At 48.1% G+C, this 19,082-nt stretch overlaps 1 protein-coding gene across 1 annotated transcript in view; it reads left to right on the forward strand.

Annotated features, from left to right (window-relative positions):
- The window catches only part of VAT1L (vesicle amine transport 1 like), a 150,075-nt gene that overhangs the window by 47,577 nt on the left and 83,416 nt on the right, over positions 1-19,082 (forward strand). Inside the window, exon 4 of the mRNA XM_058709574.1 lies at positions 15,430-15,572. Within this exon, the coding sequence (XP_058565557.1) occupies positions 15,430-15,572 (143 nt within the window). The remainder of the gene's footprint in view (positions 1-15,429; positions 15,573-19,082) is intronic.

Consider the following 19,082-nt stretch of genomic DNA (forward strand, 5'->3'; position numbering starts at 1 on the left):
GCTGTTGATTTGAAACAGCAGGACAAAGCGCCGGGAAGTGAGCTGCTCTTTAAAAAGATTTTTTTTAACATTTATTCATTCTTGAGAGTCAGAGTACAAGCAGGGGATAGGCAGAGACAGAGGGAGACACAGAATCCAAAGCAGGCTCCAGGCTCTGAGCTGTCAGCACAAAGCCCGACGCGGGGCTCGAACCCACGGACCGTGAGATCATGACCTGAGCCAAAGTTGGATGCTCAACTGACTGAGCCACCCCAGCGCCCCTAGTGAGGTGTTCTTTAGAGAGAACAGGTTTGAGGACGGAGATGGAAAACATGTCAAGCAGACGGGACTGAACGTCCCTGTGGGAATTCCCATCGGGAGACCAGCCTCTGCCCTTCACTTCCCCACAGGCCCGAAGATTGAACATCCTCTCATCCAGAGCCATTCACTGCCACCCTCCCGCTGGGATGGGCTCTGCAACTCCCAGTTCAGACCCTCAGCCAAGGGGTTTGAAGCCACAGGAAGTCCCGAGGTCTGATCTCTGAGGGCAGGCAGAGGAGAGCAGTGCTTTGAGAATTTGGGTATTTCGTGCCCCGGGGCCAATGCTTTCCAGTGAAGTCGTTGATCGCATCAGAAGGTCAGGCTCCTATTCCTGTCGAGAGACCCGGTTAATGAGGGGCCTTCAATGAACAGGGCTATCAGGAAAAGGCACGCAGGCAGACCCCTGAGTCGTGGAAACTGTCATCTCAGGTGAGGGCACTTACTTTCTGCCAGTCTCTGATGCACCTTGGCTCCCAAATCTCTGCGGTTGGGGCACAGGCAATATAGCAGAGGCACAAAGACGGGAGGAGGGATGTAAGCTTATACTTCCTAAGCCGCCACTTGGTACTCAACCCCAGGCAGAGCCTTCTCCATATACTATTTAATACTCAGGTCAATGCTGTGAAGCGGGTAATACGATCCCAACATTAGAGCTGAGCTGTCTGTTCAGAGTACTCGGGCCACCGTTCCTCCAGTAATGAGTGGTAGGTCCAAGGATCAAACTCCGGGTCTCACAGAGGCCTACACCTTCGCTCTCCTCTCCTGGCCACCTGGACTTACCTTGACTTAACATTAAGGTGGCTACCCTCATAGGGTAGGGTGACCCAGTCTGCCTAGGGCACCTCCAGCTTATGCTTGTTGGATGGAAAATAATGAATAATAGCATCACCCTTCACTCTCAAAAAGTATCCCAATTTAGACGATAAATTCTACGATCACTCCACCTAATAAGGTTTGGGTTGAAATAGATGCATTTATCAAAACCACAGCTCCAAACTGTGGGTACAAATTATAATTTGGCTGGAAATGTGCATCCGGCATCCTACTATGCAAATGTAATCATCCAGGAAATCTATTCAGATGCACTGCATGGAAGGCAGCCAGCCTGGAAGTGGTTCCGCCCCGCCATGATTTGGAGTCCCGCGAAGGAGACTTTGCCATCTGGTGGGCTGGACTGGCTCCCCGGCTACGATTCCGGTCGCATGGTTTCTGGAGGCCAAGTCTCAGGCAACGTGGGAGTCTGTGAACGAGGGATGGCCTGTGGCTACCCGTGATTTACATCGGTTGGGAAGTGGTACTGACAGGAGACACAAGACTTGATATGATCCTCACGAGGGTTGGTTAGTAGGGTCACCATGTGCAGCTGGGCAAGTTGTACACTGCACAGAAACACTCAACCCCTGGGACAAAAGAGGGATGCTGTTCTGTATTTTTTTATTAGATGTGGCCGCAAGAGAAGGCAGAGGAGAGGCTCAGAAAAACGAAAAGTGTACTATACTCATAGGTCCTAAAAACGGGACGCAAAGCATGCCACAGAGGACCACATGGGAAAGACACCAGGGTGGTTAGGAGGAAGAAGACAGCAGCAGTGGATTCACTCAAGCCATGCCCTTTATTGGGGTCTCTGTGGAAATGCAAGGTGGGGCAGGGCGGGCAGCCTAGGATTGGCTAGTTAGAATAATTTCCGTGGGGTCTGGGCCGTAGGGATGGTCTCTATTTGCCTGGTATCTAGCCCTGGGGTGATCTACACAGAGGAATATTGCCTCCTGGGATATATGGACCAGACAGAGGGGGTCTGGCTCTGGATTGGTTAGTTTGCGTATGGATGGCATGCTCCCAGCTGAGCCCTTTTTTATTTCCAAGATTGGCTAGCCCAGAGAAGGACCGGCTCCCCAGCCAGAAAGATTTTTTGAGATGCCAAGAACAACATGTAATTTACATCAGACTTGAAACATTTACAACGTGGATGCCCACACCACCCCCCCCCACCCCACCCCCCCCGTTGCCAGGGCTCCGGAAGTGCCTGCAGGAGGTAGGGGAGTGGGGACTGATGGCCATAAATCGAACCCTTCCAACCTAGCTACCTGCCCTGCAGCTGATAATCATAAATCCCAGGGGGCCTGAGAGGACGCTGTATAGCCTGGAACTAGCAGGCTGAGGATCCTAACATAGGATGTCCAATCTGGACTCTCTGCCTGGCACTATACTAACTAAATAGTCTGTGCTCACCAACACTTAGCACGGTAAGCCCATTCTCCATTTATTGTTCATTTTTTGGTACTAACTTGTTTTTTAAGTTTTTATTCATTTATTTAGAGATAGAGAGCATGAGCCGGGATGGGGCAGAGGGAGAGAGAATCCCAAGCAGGTTCTGCAGAGTCAGCACGGAGTCTGATGTGGGGCTCAAACTTGCAAAACCGTAAGATCGTGACCTGAGCCGAGATCAAGAGTCAGACGCTTAACCGACTGAGCCGCCCCAGTGCCCCTCACTCGCCACTTCATAGATGAGACCACCGAAGCTCAGAGCTGAAGTCTCTGTCCAAACTCAAACAGCCCATCGGTGCTATATCAGGGTTTCAAATTCAGGTTTGCCCGACTCAGAGGTGCTCAGGCCACTTGTCTTCGGGGGAAATGCAAACCACAGCCACAGCGAGATAACACGTCCCACCTGCTAGGATGGCTGGTCTCAAAAAAAAACAAAAAATAAGTGTTGGCAAGAATGTGGTTGAAAAAGGAGCACTGGTGCACTGTTGGTAGACGTGCAAATTGGTACAACCATTACGGAAAAGACTATGGAGGCTCCTCAGAAAATTAAAAATAGAAGTATCGTATGACCCGGCAATTCCGTTTCTGGGTATCCACCTAAAGGAACCGAAATCACAATCTTAGGGAGATACATGCCGTCCTATGCTCATGGCAGTCTTAGTCAACACAGCTAAGACGTGGAAACAACCTAAATGTCCGTCAGCAGATGGATGGATCAACAAAATGTGGTGTAGACATACAACAGACTATCGTTCAGCCTTAAGAAGCAGGGATTCCTGCCCTTTGTGACACCATGGCGGAACCTGGAGGGGATGATGCTACATGGAAATGAGCCAGATCCGGAAGAACAAATGCTACGTGACCCCACGTCTACCAGGGATCTAAAACATCCAAACTCACAGGAGCAGAGTGTGAAACGGTGGTGGCCGGGGGCTGGAGGAGAGCAGATGTAGCAAAGGGGTCACGGTTTCCGTTACGCAAGACGACTGAGTCATAGAGATCTCGTGCACAGCACAGTGCCTCTAGTTAACGATACCACGTTGAATACTTAAAGATTTGTGAAGAGGGTAGGCCTTAGGCTAAATGTGATCTCAGAAAAGGAGAAAAGAGGGAAGGAGGGCATTTTAGAGGTGAAGGTGAAGTTGGTGGCATTGGTTATTGTGAGAGTTTCATGGGATGTATGCATTCAATTCATGAAGACGTATGTATTAAATACATACAGCTTTTTTCTTGTAATCACACCCCAAGGTTTTCTTTTAAGTCCCTATTCTCCTCTCCCTGGACGCTGAGCTGCCTCATGTAGGGCCCTCGGAGATGCTGTGTTCCAGCCCTTCCTGCCCATATGAGAAATTCAAGGTGGGAAGGGCCGAAATGGCAGGAGGGAGCTCAGGGCTCAGCAGTTCTGCTCCTGTGTGTCCAGGGCTCCCTTTGGAGCCAGCCTGTTTCGGGTCTTGTCCTGAATCTCCTACCATCTATGTCCCCCCAAGGCCCCACTTCTGTGTCTCCCTCAACCCCCGTCTTGGGGCTGTCCCTCCCTACTGCTCAAACGAAAGTACGCCCTGTCGTTGGGCCCGCGAACACAGCATGAAGTGATACCAGACCAGCCTCCCTCTCGATCAGAGCAGAAGGCTGAGCTGCCACCAGCACATCACCCCAGTCATCATCCCAGTGGGACCGCCTCCTAGGAGGAGCTTTGGAAAAGCGAAAGTCCCCTGCCTGCCACCCTCAGTCCCTAAGCTGCCTGCTATGCTTGGTGATGGACAGTCTGTAGGAGGCCCAGCTGTGCCGACCAAGGGTTTCAGGCCCAAGTGGGGAGCGGGGCTCATGCCTGGCAGCAAGAGTCATCCCTGCCAAATCCCTTCACGAACACATCCCTCTGTCCCCAGAGGTGGCCAGATTCTCAGAAGCTGGGAGGTGTGCATGGGTGGGCGGGGCAAGAACAGGGCAATGTCTGCAACCCTCTGAGCTGCAAGGAACCAAATGGATCCAACTGTTATCAGGCTCTGGGGGCTCTTTGAGAAACACAGTGCAACTATGGCTTGCGAGCATAATTCGTTTCAGAAACATGCTTGTAATCCAAAACACTTGTATATCGAAGCGCATTTCAAGAACCATTGGCTCAGTTGTGATCACGTGACGTTTGGCATCATGTACTACTCGTATCGCGAGACATCGCTCGTTTATCAAGTTCAAATTTATTAGAAACGTTTGCTCATTTTGCGGGAACACTCGCAGAACAGGTTACTTGCAATCCAAGGTTTTGCTGTGTCTTTCCTCTGCCCGAATCTTGTGCCCTAACATTCTTTCTACTCCATGTATATGGTTGAAAAGAAAAACAAGAAAATATTTACTCTTGGCAGGCAGGGAAATTTCCCCCCTTCACCGATGTAAAGTTCTAACTGCCACATGGATGTGGGGTTGACCTTGTCCACATCCAACCAAGAAGATAAAGCAAAGAAGGGCTTGTATTCCTAGTCCCAGCCCTGGATTGCCCTCTGACCTCGTGGGTCTTCTCTGACCTATGCTCTTTGTTCTCTAAACTTCTGTTCACTGCTATTTCCTGCATTCAACACACGGTCACTGAGATCTAAGCAGTGGGCTCAATGCTTTGGATACAGAGGGGAATAAGATGTGGTCTTCTCCTTAAGGAGTTGACATGTGGTGGGAGATATGATAAGAGATTCTTTTCTTTTTAATTTTTTTAAATGTTTTATGTATTTCTGAGCGACAGAGAGACAGAGTGTGAGTGGGGGAGGGACTGAGAGAGAGAGGGAGACACAGAAGCCGAAGCAGGCTCCAGGCTCCAAGCTGTCAGCACAGAGCCTGATGCGGGGCTCGACCCCACAAACTGTGAGATCATGACCTGAGCCAAAGCTGGACGCCTAACCGACTGAGCCACCCACGTGCCCCTAAGAAAGAGATGTTTTAAAAGGAGGAGAGACAGAGGTGAAGGAGGAAGAGAAAGGAGAAGGAGACAGGGGAGAGGAGGGGAGGGGAGAATCATAGCACACAGTAAAAGATGGTTGGGTAGTGATGTGTGTGAGTTTGGGGACAAAGCAGGAGACATTTACCCTTCTCAGGATCTCCGGGAGGGCTCCCCAGAAGAGGAGGACTATGGAGGGGGTGGAGCTTCTTTATTGAGCACCTGCTCTGGGTCATCCCTGGGGAATCACATCACTTATGTTGCTTCCTTTGCCCCACACTTGACCCCTTGAGGTGGACATTATCATCCCCGACTTAAATAAGGGGAATCTGAAGCTCAGCCAGGTCAGGCGGCGGCTCCAGGACTGAACTGGGTGTGGGGTCCAGGAGTTGTAGCTTGCTCTGCAACCTCTGATGTGTCTCATTTCTATGAGATTGTCCCGATGGTCCAGAACAAAGAACTCCGGCTTAGTGACAAGAAGGCAGTCACTTCCGGCGGCTAGTACTTAGCCTTTCTGAGCCTCAGTTTCCAATTCCCAGCAGGATAACCTTCTGTAAATTCGTGGATCTCTCGGAGCCTCCATTTCTGAGCCCAGCTTCATGATGGGAATACGATGTTGGGAGGGTAGAACGAGGTATGTGAAGGGCCTGCGGTGCTAGACAAAGAGTGGCCGGTAAGAGATGTTCCCCTACCTTCTCTCCTTGTAGCCGTTCAGACTCACCCCCAGGTAATGCGGGTTCAACTCTTGTCGCTGGTATTGCTGTGTGACTTTGGACATTTCTAGGACTGCTCTGTGCCTCCGTTTTTTCATCTAGAGAGTGAGGAGGCCATGATGCAGACCAAATGAACTGTGTTTGTGAGCGGTTAGACTGCCTGGGCACACAGCAAACTCAGTGCAGGTGAGGCCGAATAAAGAAACCTACATTCTTCATCACTCCGCTCTACTGCGTCTCCACTGAATGCCTCTGACATGAGCTCAGTGCCAGGAGGAGCAGAGGAAAGGGTTTAAATATTCGCTCTTGTACTTGCCTGATGGGCAGAGCTGTGAAAGGCTTGGAAAACCTGGATGTTCAGCAGCAAAGCTGAGGCCTGGGGAGCAGGGAGGCTGGAGTTTTCCAAGCATCCAGAACTTCAGGCCCTGCTAATGGGGATGAGCGATTATTTTTTCTCTTCTGACACCTCTGACTCACAGAAGACTGTGTTAGTCATGCCTTGATCTATAGGATCCCACATACTAAACCCACGGGCTGTGATGTCAACCCCAACTCGGAACAGAGGGTTGTTATGATGCCATCCATCAATGACCCAGTTCGTAGAAGGGAAACTTTACAGAGCGCTAGACCTCAGCAAGGGCTGCGTATTAGAATTATGTATACTGTAAGTAATAGACTTTATACTATAAATATGTGTTAATACTAAGGCTCCACCTTGGTTTTAAATAAAATACCTCATATTAAAGGAGGCGCCTGGGTGGCTCAGTCGGTTGAGCATCTGACTTCGGCTCAGGTCGTGATCTCATGGTTTCTGAGTTTGAGCCCTGCATTGGGCTCTCTGCTCTCAGGACAGAGCCTGCTTTGAAGCTTCTGTCCCTTTCTCTCTCTGCCCCTCTCTCACCCCACCGCCTGTCAAAAATAAATGAACTTAAAAAAAAAATCCCATATTAAGATATTCTGAGCATTATGGGGGCCTTAGCAGTAAATTATGTGCTTTTAAAGGATGATACATATTGGTGGTTCTCAATGTGAGCTGATTCAGAATCTTCTGGAAGGCTTGTTAAAACTCACATGACCAGGCCCCACCCCCAGAGTTTCTGATTCTGTAGATCCCGGGTGGAACCTTCTAGCAAGACTCCAGGTGGTGTGGGTGCCGCTGGTTACGGCACCACGTGTCGAGAAGCACTGATCTATAAAATAAATAAAAGTGGGAAATAAAGGTATTATCTACCAAGTCTTCCCTGGAATGTGCCTACTGCTTTTTGGGAGTAAAGAGAAGTTTCCCCACTTCCAACCTGAGCAGTCGATTCCTCCCTTTCTCTCATCCTTCAGCCGTGTGCCACTGACGCTTCTTTGCTATGGAAACTGTCCGCACATGTAAGTCAACGGGAGTGCCATGCGTAGTTCCACGGGTGTGCGGTGACAAACAAGAAAAACCTGATTTTTAGAGCCTACTAGGTGAGAATGTAGAATGTTCTTTGCTGCCTTTGATGGCAGGTCATGTGGATCAGCCCCCACAGTTGGATTTGAATTTTCTCTCCTTATAACAATCAAGTCAACTGGATTGTTGAACAGGCAAATGACAGCACTGATCTGTAATCAGTGTTTCTAAACCTGTGTCTAAATCCCATGTGGGAATTCGTATTATCATAAGACAAGAATAAAGCTGGCCCGGGTATCCAGTGTCCTAGATTTTGTGATAACGTTCAGTTATCTTTCTTGGACTAAGTAAGTGCATCTATGCATTGATGAAGATGGAAAATAAAATGACGGTTCTTTGGAAGAAAACAATCTTGCTTCACCATTCACCCTAGGATTCTTCTTGGTACATTCACAAGCTCATTTTGCTAATTCTTTTCCATTCTTTGAGTATATAAGTGGCTGTGGTTTCCATGAGCTGTGTAAAAGGGAAAACAACTTTTGGAAGAGATAAACGTAACCCTATTTTTTTTAAGTTTATTTATTTTTTTTTCAACGTTTTTTTTTTTTTTTAATTTATTTTTGGGACAGAGAGAGACAGAGCATGAACAGGGGAGGGGCAGAGAGAGAGGGAGACACAGAATCGGAAACAGGCTCCAGGCTCTGAGCCATCAGCCCAGAGCCTGACGCGGGGCTCGAACTCACGGACCGCGAGATCGTGACCTGGCTGAAGTCGGACGCTTAACCGACTGCGCCACCCAGGCGCCCCATAAGTTTATTTATTTTAAGAGAGAGAGAGAGAGAGAGATTGAGAGAGAGAGAGAGAAGGCACACACATGTGAGCGGGGCAGAGGCAGAGAGAGAGAGGGAGAGAGAGAGAATCCCAAGTAGTCTCCATGCTATCAGCATAGAGCCTGACACGGGGTCCGATCCCATGAACGAAGAGATCAGGATCCAAGCCAAAGTCAAGAGTTAGATGCCCAACCGACTTGGCCACCTGGGCGCCCCAAATGTAAGGCTAGTTTTCTTTTTTTTTTTTTTTAATTTTTTTTTCAACGTTTTTTATTTATTTTTGGGACAGAGAGAGACAGAGCATGAACGGGGGAGGGTCAGAGAGAGGGAGACACAGAATCGGAAACAGGCTCCAGGCTCCGAGCTATCAGCCCAGAGCCTGACGCGGGGCTCGAACTCACGGACCGCGAGATCATGACCTGGCTGAAGTCGGACGCTTAACCGACTGCGCCACCCAGGCGCCCCAGTAAGGCTAGTTTTCAAATGATCTCAGAAATGGTCAATGGTCAAGTCAGCAATAGAAAAATTTCACCCTTTCATCAGACTTAGGGTAATGAGTGAACTTGCATTCTCTTGGGAGGTGTCCTCAAACAGACTTTCTTTAGCAGCTGAAGAATTGGTCTGTGTGTGCTAGAAATCTTAGGACTGGAGAGGACAGAGAGACCAAGTCTGGTTTCCGTTTTATCTATTCTCTCCCGCATATTTCCCCTTTAGTTCATACCTCTCGTTTTCTGTACATTTGAAAAAACACAGTGCACCAGTGTGGTCTGATCCCAGTGGTTCAGTGTTTGAAATTGGTGTTCGCAGCCTACAGGCTTCAGGCTACTGATTGTACTTTTAATTGTAAACTTATTTTATGAATACGGTTGCCTTTATAGGAATGCAAGCTCCGAGATGACAGGGACTATATATAATTTGTTCTCCTTTCTCTTTCTAGCGCCTCTCATAGTGTCTGATCCATTACAGGCACTTATTAAATAGCCCCAAATTATTCACTGAATGAATAACTCAGTGAAAAAACGGAGGGGCCAAGATTCAAAGGATGAGTAGGCATCAGCCAGGAGAAAAGACAGGGAAAAGGATTCCAGGCAGTGGAAATTGCATGTGCAAAGGTCCTGTGGGTGATAAAGGAGTGGCGCTTAGGAAAGACTAAGCATTTTTCCAAATGGCCAAAGGTAGAGTTTGGGTGTATGATGAGAAACAAGTCTGAGGAGGAAGAGGATATTCGTGTGATAAAGTTATCCATTCTTTGTGTCTAAGTTACTTGAGTCTCTGACGCTGATTTCTGAATCCCAGTGCACTGACAGGATCATCTATCCTAAATTCCCATCGAAGGGGTAATCAGAATTTCAGCCAAGCTCAGTCCTAATTCCAAGGCCCTGATAGCTAAAAAAGTGCCACTTAGTGAGTACTTAGTATGTACCAGGCAGTGTACTAAGCCCTTTACATAGATGCATTCATTCCTCTAATCATGTGTCTGCTGTGCCTGGCTTTTCTGGAATAGGATCTTACCTTGAACCAGCAGTCTCTTGCTAAGAGTCAGATTTCAGTGGCCCAAAACAGCTCCCTTTCAACTGCCGTCCCTGGATTTCTCATGGCTGTGCTCTGCCTGAAGGAACCTCAGCAGCCCTGGAATTAGGATTGAGCTGGCTGAAATCTGTTCACCCGTATGAACCCAAGACAAAGCTATCGAAAGAGTAGATCAATGCAGCCTTCCAGACTGATGCCAAAGATCCTTGGTTTTCTCTAGGACTTCAGTTCCAGGTCAGCAACTCGAGTGCTTAGCTGGACAGATAAGAAGACTAACAGAGTGGCTTTGGAGTCAGGGAGACCTGAGTGTGACCCCCAGCCTTATCACGTACAAGCCGTATTACCTTGGACAAGTTCCTTTCCCCGTCTGAACCCCCGTTTTCGGGCATAAAAGGGAAATAAAAGTATTTACTCTAAAAGCGGTTTGAGGATTTAACGAAGCACGTAAGCACAGTGCCTGGGATATGGGGAGACAAGGGGACTGTCAGTTGCTGTACTGGCTGTATCGCCAGCCACAGGGGAGAGAAGAGGCTTGCTGTGGAATTCTTACGCTCTAGAGAGAGAAAGGAAAAGAAATTAAAAACAAGTACATGCAGATCTCTATTTGCTGCTGTTGCTGGGAGAATGGATTGCCTTGTTCATTGTATGTTCTGGGTCTGCAGGTAAATTGCAAAATCCTTTTTATTGAAAATTCATTCCGCCTTCCACAAATGTTTATTGAGTCCGTGCTGTTTGCTAGGCACGTGGGAGAAACGAGGATAAATTAGAGGCACTCACCTTGGGAGTTGGAGGAGGGAGAGTACAGATTCGCTATACATGTGAGGAAAAGCACACATTGTGCTTAAATACAGAGTGCTGAGTATTATTTACTTTAGATCATTGAGGATCTTGCAAGGGCCTCTCATTGCCTTAGTGAATTAATAGAGAGCTCAAGGGGGGGTTGCTACAAACAGGTGTCCACTGAATTTGGTTTTCCACCCATTGTTATTTACATAAGAATATGTTATCATATAATATCGTGTAGAATACTTGCATGTTTTGCTATTTACATTAATTATATATTATATGACTATATACTATTATTTTATTATCGTACTAATATTTTACAAATGGAGTATTATATACTAAAATTACTACTTATATACATGTACATGTTTATATAATACCGATTATACACATACATATACTAATTATATATTCTAATTATATGTATTTATATTTCTGCATTTTATATTATGTAAAATACTCATAGATGCTATATAAATACGTAAGTAACCCAGTTACTTATACCATCTCAGTTTGCTACCACAGGTTTCTTTTTATTTAAAGTGGAAATGGTGGGGCACCTGGGTGGCTGTTAGTTAAGTGTCCGACTTTGGCTCGGGTCATGATCTCACGGTTTGTGAGTTCAAGCCCCACGTCAGGCTCTGTGCTGACAGCTCAGAGCCGGGAGCCTGCTTCGGATTCTGTGGCTCCCTCTCTCTCTCTCTGCCCCTCCCCCACCTGTGCTCTGTCTCTCTCCCTCTCTCAGAAAATGAACAAACGTTCAAAAAAATTTTTAAAAATAAAATGGAAATGGTAAAGTTCTGCTTGGGTGAGATACTAGATACGTTAATCGAATCTGTGCTCTACTCCTACTCTGCAATGCCAAAGGACGTAGCAATCTGCAAACTGATGAGGGACTTCCCTGTCACATCACATTCCGGTTTCTCATGCATTCATTCATCAGGTGTTACCAAATCCGTTTTATGTGTCAGGCTCTGCCCTGGGCACTGGGGTACAGAGCCAGATATATGGCGCGGTCCCTGGCCTCATGGGGCTCACAGACAGATCAGTTAGCAGCCACAGAAAGCCGTGGCGGCTGCTGTCCCAGAGGAAGGAACCCCAGGTCTATGGTAGCACTAAAGGAGGGAAGAAGGGAAGGTGGAGGCAAGCGCCTGGGGGAGGTTTTCTAGAAGAGGAGTTGCCTAGGTGGTGGGGGGCCGGGGCGGGGGGGAGGGGCTGTGGTCTGAAGAAGAAAGTGGAAGGATAGGCATGGATAGGGAGGGGACAGCCTGTGAGAAGCTAGTGTCGATGCTAAAATAGCGTTACACGGTCAGGAGAATGGGATCGTGAATTTGCTGCTTCTGCTGATGTAATAATAATAGCAAGAAAACATAACAGCATTCAAAGTAGTAGTGACAGCAAATACTGAGCATTCTAAGCCCTTGGATGCGTTATATCAAATCGTCCCACAAAAACCTTATATATAGCATTACACTCTCCATTTTAAGATGAAAGACCAGAAGAACTGACATGTTACTCAACGTTGCTCAACTGGTGGGTACAGGAGATCAAAGTCTGCTATCTTACCCTACTGGCCTTGGACTGGGTGCCTAACCTCTGTGAACCTCAGTCTCCTCCTCATCGAAATTAGGTTCGAAGCTCATTCTGAGGACACCACGGAATGAGGGTCACACAGCACCGGGCTCGGCGAATGGCGATCGGGGGTGGATCGAGGGCCGTGTCTTGTTAGGGAGCAGAGACTGGAGAAGTGGAGGGAAGCCATGTTAGTGAGATAGACTGGGCCACCTGCCAGAGGGCCGGCCCGTGGGATAAACCGAAGGGTGTGCTTTTCTTTCTGAAAGCCAGTGATAGGCATTGGGAAGCTTTGCGACCAGTCACGAGATGCTCAGGGTTGAGTTTGAGAAAAACCACTCTGTCCAGAGGGGGATGTGGACACAGCCAGGCCAGCCAGAAGGGTGGTGTCATCATCCAGGTGAGGGAACGCAACAACCCAGACTACGAAGTGATGGTCACAAGGGTGTGGAGTGGATGCAGTACCCTAACTGGATGTGAGGCCAAGGGACCAAGAGGAGTCCGGCAACCCCCAGACTCCTGACTTCAGCCGAGGGACAGGCAAATGGTACAGTTTTCATCCACTGAGGCAGGAGGTACAGGAAGAGGAATGTTACGGGTTGAACCATGCCCCACCCCACTGATGTGGGGAAGTCCTGAGCGCCACTATCTCAGAATGTGTCCTTATTCGGCAGTAGGGTCCTTAGAGAGGTAATCAAGTTTAAATGATAGGACTGGCGTCCTTCTGAGAACGGGGGGAATCTGGACACAGGTTGGCGTAGAGGGAAGACCATGTGAAGAGGCCTTGGGAGAAGAGAGCCATTTACAAGCTAAGCAGAGAGAGCGGGATCAAACCCTTCGCTCATAGTCACTGGAAGGACGCAACCCTCCCGACGCCTTGATTTTGGACTTTCTGACCTCCACAAGTGGGAAGCAAATTTGTTGGCTGAGCCACCCAGTTTGTGGTATTATGTTACAACAGCAACCGGCAAATCAATGCAAGGAGTAAGTCATTTGCAGATGGCCAAGAATAATGTTTTGGATGAGTTGAATTCGATGTGTTTTTGGAGAGCCAGGTAGAGACAGACAGCCCAGTGGTCATTCAGTACACAAATCTGAGGCTCGGTGGGGGGGGGGCCCAGAGATAGAGATTAGGGTGCCCTATTGGTTCCCGATACTCCCACATCCATCCACAGCACAGTGTGACCAGTACATAATAGGAATTTGGAAAAGTAGCTGTGTGAATAAAAGTCATGTTGGCCTAAGGACAGTGGGCAGGAGGGATCAACTAGTTCTGATGTTTCATCCCAGCACAAAAGAGGTTAACCCTCTAAACCCTGTCGAGTTTTAGAGGACTGCTGCACTGGTTGTTGATATTTCCGCTCACCAAGAGGGAGAGTCCCGTATTTGTTCTCTAAAATCAAATGAAAAAAAAAAAAACCAAATTAACCAAATACCAAAGCTATTCTTAGAACACAGAATGATAGCCTGTCTGGAGTCTTAGGTTCATGCCCATGTCCTAAAATGTTGACCTCCAAATCAGTAACAGGTCTATTTTAGGCAGCAGCTTCAAAATCTGCTTAGCTTAAAATGTCAAAATAAGTAGACAGCAAGGCATTATAGAAAATGGCAAATAACTAGAAGTTAGGAGACCTTGCTTTGAATCTCAGATCTGCCTCTGAAAACTGAGTCACCTTAACCTTTCTGAGTCACCTTTCCCTCGTCTGTAAAACAATGATGGGGTGGGCATAATTGGATGATTTTCCAGCTCTGACATTCTACGATTCTGTCAGTGTTGCCTTTCATTGCGAATGTTGGGAAGAAGAAAAAAAAAAAAAACATTTCCAAAAATAGGCCTGCCAACCTGATTTAGTCCACCAACATGAAGGCATGTAATGAAGTGTTATGCAGAAGTTGCATTTCACAGGTGACTTTGGTAGAATAATTTCTGCCTCCTTAAGATGGCAGGTGGAAAACTGGAAACAGTACTTGGTTTTGGAAGGCACCTTAATTACCAGCAAACTGGGTTTTACTGGAAGATTTCTGACTTCCCATGATCGCAGGGTTTTGTCCAATGACTTACATTTCTGACCCTGTTGAAACAGGACATGGAAAACCACCCATGTCTAACTACATGTGTAATTTCTCTTAGACCCCTCAATATTTAAACCTCATGTGTTGGGCTCTTCCTCATATGCCTGGACATCCCAGCCCCAAAGGAGTACAGATGATTCAGATTTACGGAGTGCCTCATTTTAAGTGTCATGTGTTATGCCAGGTGCTTGACCCGTGTGACATATTGCCTCATTTGACACACCGTGTAGCCGATCCCGTCACCGTATCTTCTCCGCGGTCAACATTGCTGACGGTTGTTGACTTAGGGCTTCCGTCCGGCTGTGGGAGCATGCTTGCCTCCACAAGCCAGAGGTGCCTGGGAGATACCGCTGTAGAAGCAACCCCCGACTGATACAGAGGGGAATTCGGGGGATCAAAATACTCCAGCCTCCTCACCATGTGGTTGGGATACCTCTGAGTGTATTCTACACTTGTGCACGGGGGTCCTCAGAGGGACCGAGGTCCAGTTACCCACTGGGTGCTGCCTTGAAACACACCCTTTATTGGCCGCCTTCGATTTGTGTCTTGATACCCTGGTATTTCCTGTGGTCATATTCCAGATGAGGTACTTGCTCTCAAATCTTTGCGTCGGGGTCGGCTTCGGGAGGAATCCAAACCCAAACAGCTCCCGGGACCCGTATGGAGCAGGTACCATTACTGCTAAGGTTAGATGAGGAGCCTGAGGCTCAGTGTGGTTAAAATGATAGTTGTTGAGTCTTGATACCGTGGCTTTGCTGGCTTACGCGGACTTTCCTCCACCACCCCTAGTTGTCGGCCAAGGGAGGCTCTGTCCCCCCCGGGGACATCTTGACATTTCTGGTGATCAAAACCGAAGGGAGCTATTGGCAGCTAGCAGGTGGAGGCGGGACATGCTGCGTAGGCACCTTACAAAGCCCAGCGGAGCCCGACAAAGACTCATCCAGCCTCAGAGGGGTCAATAGCGGCAAGGTTGGGAAGTCCTGCCCTACACCCAGCGAGACCGGTTGTCGGGCGGTGACCCTCCCGTGTGACCGGTGCCTTGTGTTTCGCTTCCAGGGTCAAGCTGTGGCTCAGCTGTGTTCCACTGTCCCCAATGTGACTGTCTTTGGAACAGCTTCCACTTTCAAGCACGAAGCAATCAAAGGCTCCATGACCCACCTCTTTGACAGAAATGCAGACTATGTGCAAGAAGTGAAAAGGTAAGGCGTGTCCTCTAGGGAGGGCCAGGTTGGTCCTTGCTTTTCTGCCTCTTAAAAAAGCCAGTGGCGCTCATTTAGACGAGGGCCGGTGATAGTAACAGTGACAGTAATACTAGGAAACATACGCCGGGGGCTTGGTAACACCAGCTCTGTGCTGAACACTTCACACGTATGAGCTCGTTGGATTCTCGCAACCCTGTTGGTACCGCCACGTGGAGAGGGCGATACTGAGGAGCAGTGCGGTCGGGTGACTGGCCGGCGCGAAATTACGATAGCTGCTCTGACGCGACCTGAACGCAGAGAGGGTTATTTCTCATTCACTCACATACCAGACCAAGGACACGCGGACTCCAACCTGGGTGTGACCGAGGGCCGCCGAAGGGCCAACATGGTGACATGATCAGATTGGAGTTTTGAGGAGTGCAGAGAATGAAGGGGGGTGGGGGGTGGGAGGCTGCAGGCAGGGAGATCATGTTGTTGATCTCCTACGGCGGGGAACGTTGGTGTCTAACCCGACTCACGATCCAGGAGCCACCGGCTATGGCCTTGTGCACGTCAACACAGGGAATCAGGTAGAAAACCCAGCTGCCTTGAGATGATTTGTAGGTCACACCTCTGCTGCTGCCCTTCTCCACCCCCAGCTCCTGAGGGGTTTCAGAGGCGTCTCAGGGCCGTTTTTCTGGTCTTTTCTTTGCCCAACAGTAAGTTGTAAGATACAGAGAAATTCAGCCATCCATCTAGCCTCATACTAAAGAACTTACTGCAACCTGAAGGACTAGAGGAAGAGAGGTCTGGTGAGGGTGACAGACTGAGACCAGATTAGGTGAAATTTGGGGAGTTTTTTGGAAAGGAGAGCCTTCTGATGGTCTGGATTTTCAGATTTGTTTAAAAAAATTTTTTTTTCATGTTTATTTTTGAGGGAGAGAGAGAGAGAGAGAGAGAGAGAGAGAGTGTGAGCAGGGGAGGGGCAGAGAGAGAGAGGGAGACAAAGAATCTGAAGCAGGCTCCAGGCTCCGAGCTGTCCGCACAGAGCCCGATGCAGGGCTCGAACTCACGAAACGTGAGATCATGACCTGAGCTGAAGTTGGCCACTTAACCCACTGTGCTACCCAGGAGCCCCTCCAATTTGTTTTTTTTTTTTTAATTTTAAAGATTTGCACAGAGTTCAAGTCTGCCCAGATATCTCCAGTAGGACATGGAAAGAGAGCTCCAAAACTCGATATTAGAAGTTCGCCACCTGTTTCTCAGATATGTAGATACTGCAGGCATATTTTAAAGACTTCCGGCATAGACTTTCGCCTATTTCCGTAACCCTCAGGTAGCTCTTCCTTTTTGTAACTTGCATCTCTGGAGTTGTGATCGGGAAAACGGACTGCCAGTGTCCCTCCAGCAGTCTTTGCCTTTATCCCCTTAAGTGATATTTTGGCAAACATCCTTTCCTCCATTCGTACCCTGACCTGCTTACTACCAAGTGTCTCTGATGGGCCAGGGGCTGTGCTAGGGCAGAAGATCCGGCAAAAAACCACCTTGAGCATCACTATCTTTGTGGAGCTTTGAGTCTAGTTGGGGAAGAGGGATAAAAACACTATTTTAAAAATGGATTGGTTTATGCTTTTGATACGTGCTCTGATGGAGACATACAGGCTGCTGGTGAACATATGCAGACGGGGAGATTAGACATAGCATCCGTCCAAGAGTGAGACTCGGGCTGAGCATTAAAGGATGCGAAACGGGCCAAAGGAACAGCATTTCTGACCAGGTTGAATAGCACGTGCTAAGGCTCAGGGTCAGGAAAGACTTGGTTAAATTCAAGAATCTGAAATGAGACCAGAGCAGCTGGGGGTACTACAGTGTGGGAAGCAATGGGAAAACCGGGTCAGGAGGTAGCTACTCTTCTGAAAAAGTGACAGTCTGGGGCACCTGGGTGGCTCAGTAGGTTGAGCTCAGGTCACAATTTTGGCTCAGGTCACCATCTCCTGGTTTGTGGGTTCAAGCCCTGCATTGGGCTCTGTGCCGACAGCTCAGAGCCTGGAGCTTCAGATTCTGTGTCTCCCTCTCTCTCTGCCCCTCCTCTGCTCATGTGCTCACTCTCAGAAATAAATAAATACTAAAATATCAAAAAAGAAAGGGACAGTCTGCCTTCCCCATTTTCCATGGAGAATTTTCCCATCCCCTTATCCATTTACTGTCCTCCCTAACTTCCTAGCCCCCGAGTCAATGATTCCTGCTGAGTCAGAGGAGCAGAAAGGGACAGCATCTGAGACCCACGTTCACACCACCTTCTTTCAAATGCGACTTCCGACAATTCCTTATGTTTTTAAACAGAGACCCTGGGATTCAATTAAAAATCACTAGGATTTTTCCCTCAGGAAAAAATCCAAAGGAACAGGCGCCTGCTGCCTGTTGCAGAACCAAGTAAATGCTTTGGCTTCATGGTAGGTGTTCAACATATGCCAACAAGGTGAATTATAGCATTGTCTGTTACAGTGAGATTTCAGAACCAGCCTCCATTATCAACAGGAGGAAAACACTTCAGTGCATTATGCGACACCCACGCGCTTGAATATTATGCAGCCCCTAAAAAAAAAAAAGATAATTATGAAGATTCTGTCACAAAATGAAAAAATACCCACGGTAGCATATTGAGTGGGAAAAAAAAAAGCAGAATGCCAAATTCCAGCTACACTGTGATCACAGCTTTGTATAAATTCTTGGCGCATAAAGACAAAAAAAAAAAAATGAAAGTGGTGAGAAAAAATCTAAACACTAATATGCAGCAGGAGTAGAATGCAGAGTGATTTCTCTTTACTTTTTGGACCACGGGTATTGTTTGTTACAGCGTTTGGTGGTGATTCACCAGGAAAAAAAAATATTAACATAAAATTTCTTGAGATGCAAACTCTTTAATTTTTTTTTTTTAATGTTTATTTGTTTTTGACAGAGAGAGAGAGAGAGAGAGAGAGAGAGAGAGAGACAGGGCATGAGGAGGGGAGGGGCAGAGAGAGAGAGAGAGAGACACAGAATCCGAAGCAGGCTCCAGGCTCTGAGCTGTCAGCGCAGAGTCGGGCGGGGCTCGAACCCACGAGCTGTGAGATCATGACCTGAGCCGAAGTCGGACGCCCAACCGACTGAGCCACCCGGGCACCCCAAGATGCAAACTCTTTTATAAGCCAGTCGACTGCTAAGCTGCTTTGAATCCGTTCTCAGCCTTCCAGCAGGCATTGTAAAGGGAATGGGGGCAAAGTGTTTCTAACACAGACCGAACCTTTACGTCACTCACCCCTTCTCTGTCTGACTATGCTTGGACCAAACAGAAGAGTGAGAAGCTTTGGATTCTGTGCATCCAGCAGTAAGGACTTCCAAAATAGAGGAGGGAAAGACGAGAGAGAGATCACCGAGGTGGGCAGTCCCCAGCGGGGAGCATGATGGACGGGAAGCATCTAAGTAGGTAGAGGGAGGTGGGGAGCGAATTCCAGCAAGGTGTGCGGGCACGAGCAAGGCGGATAATTG

The sequence above is a fragment of the Neofelis nebulosa genome, chromosome 17 (genome assembly GCF_028018385.1).
Source record: "Neofelis nebulosa isolate mNeoNeb1 chromosome 17, mNeoNeb1.pri, whole genome shotgun sequence".
Taxonomy (NCBI): domain Eukaryota; kingdom Metazoa; phylum Chordata; class Mammalia; order Carnivora; family Felidae; genus Neofelis; species Neofelis nebulosa.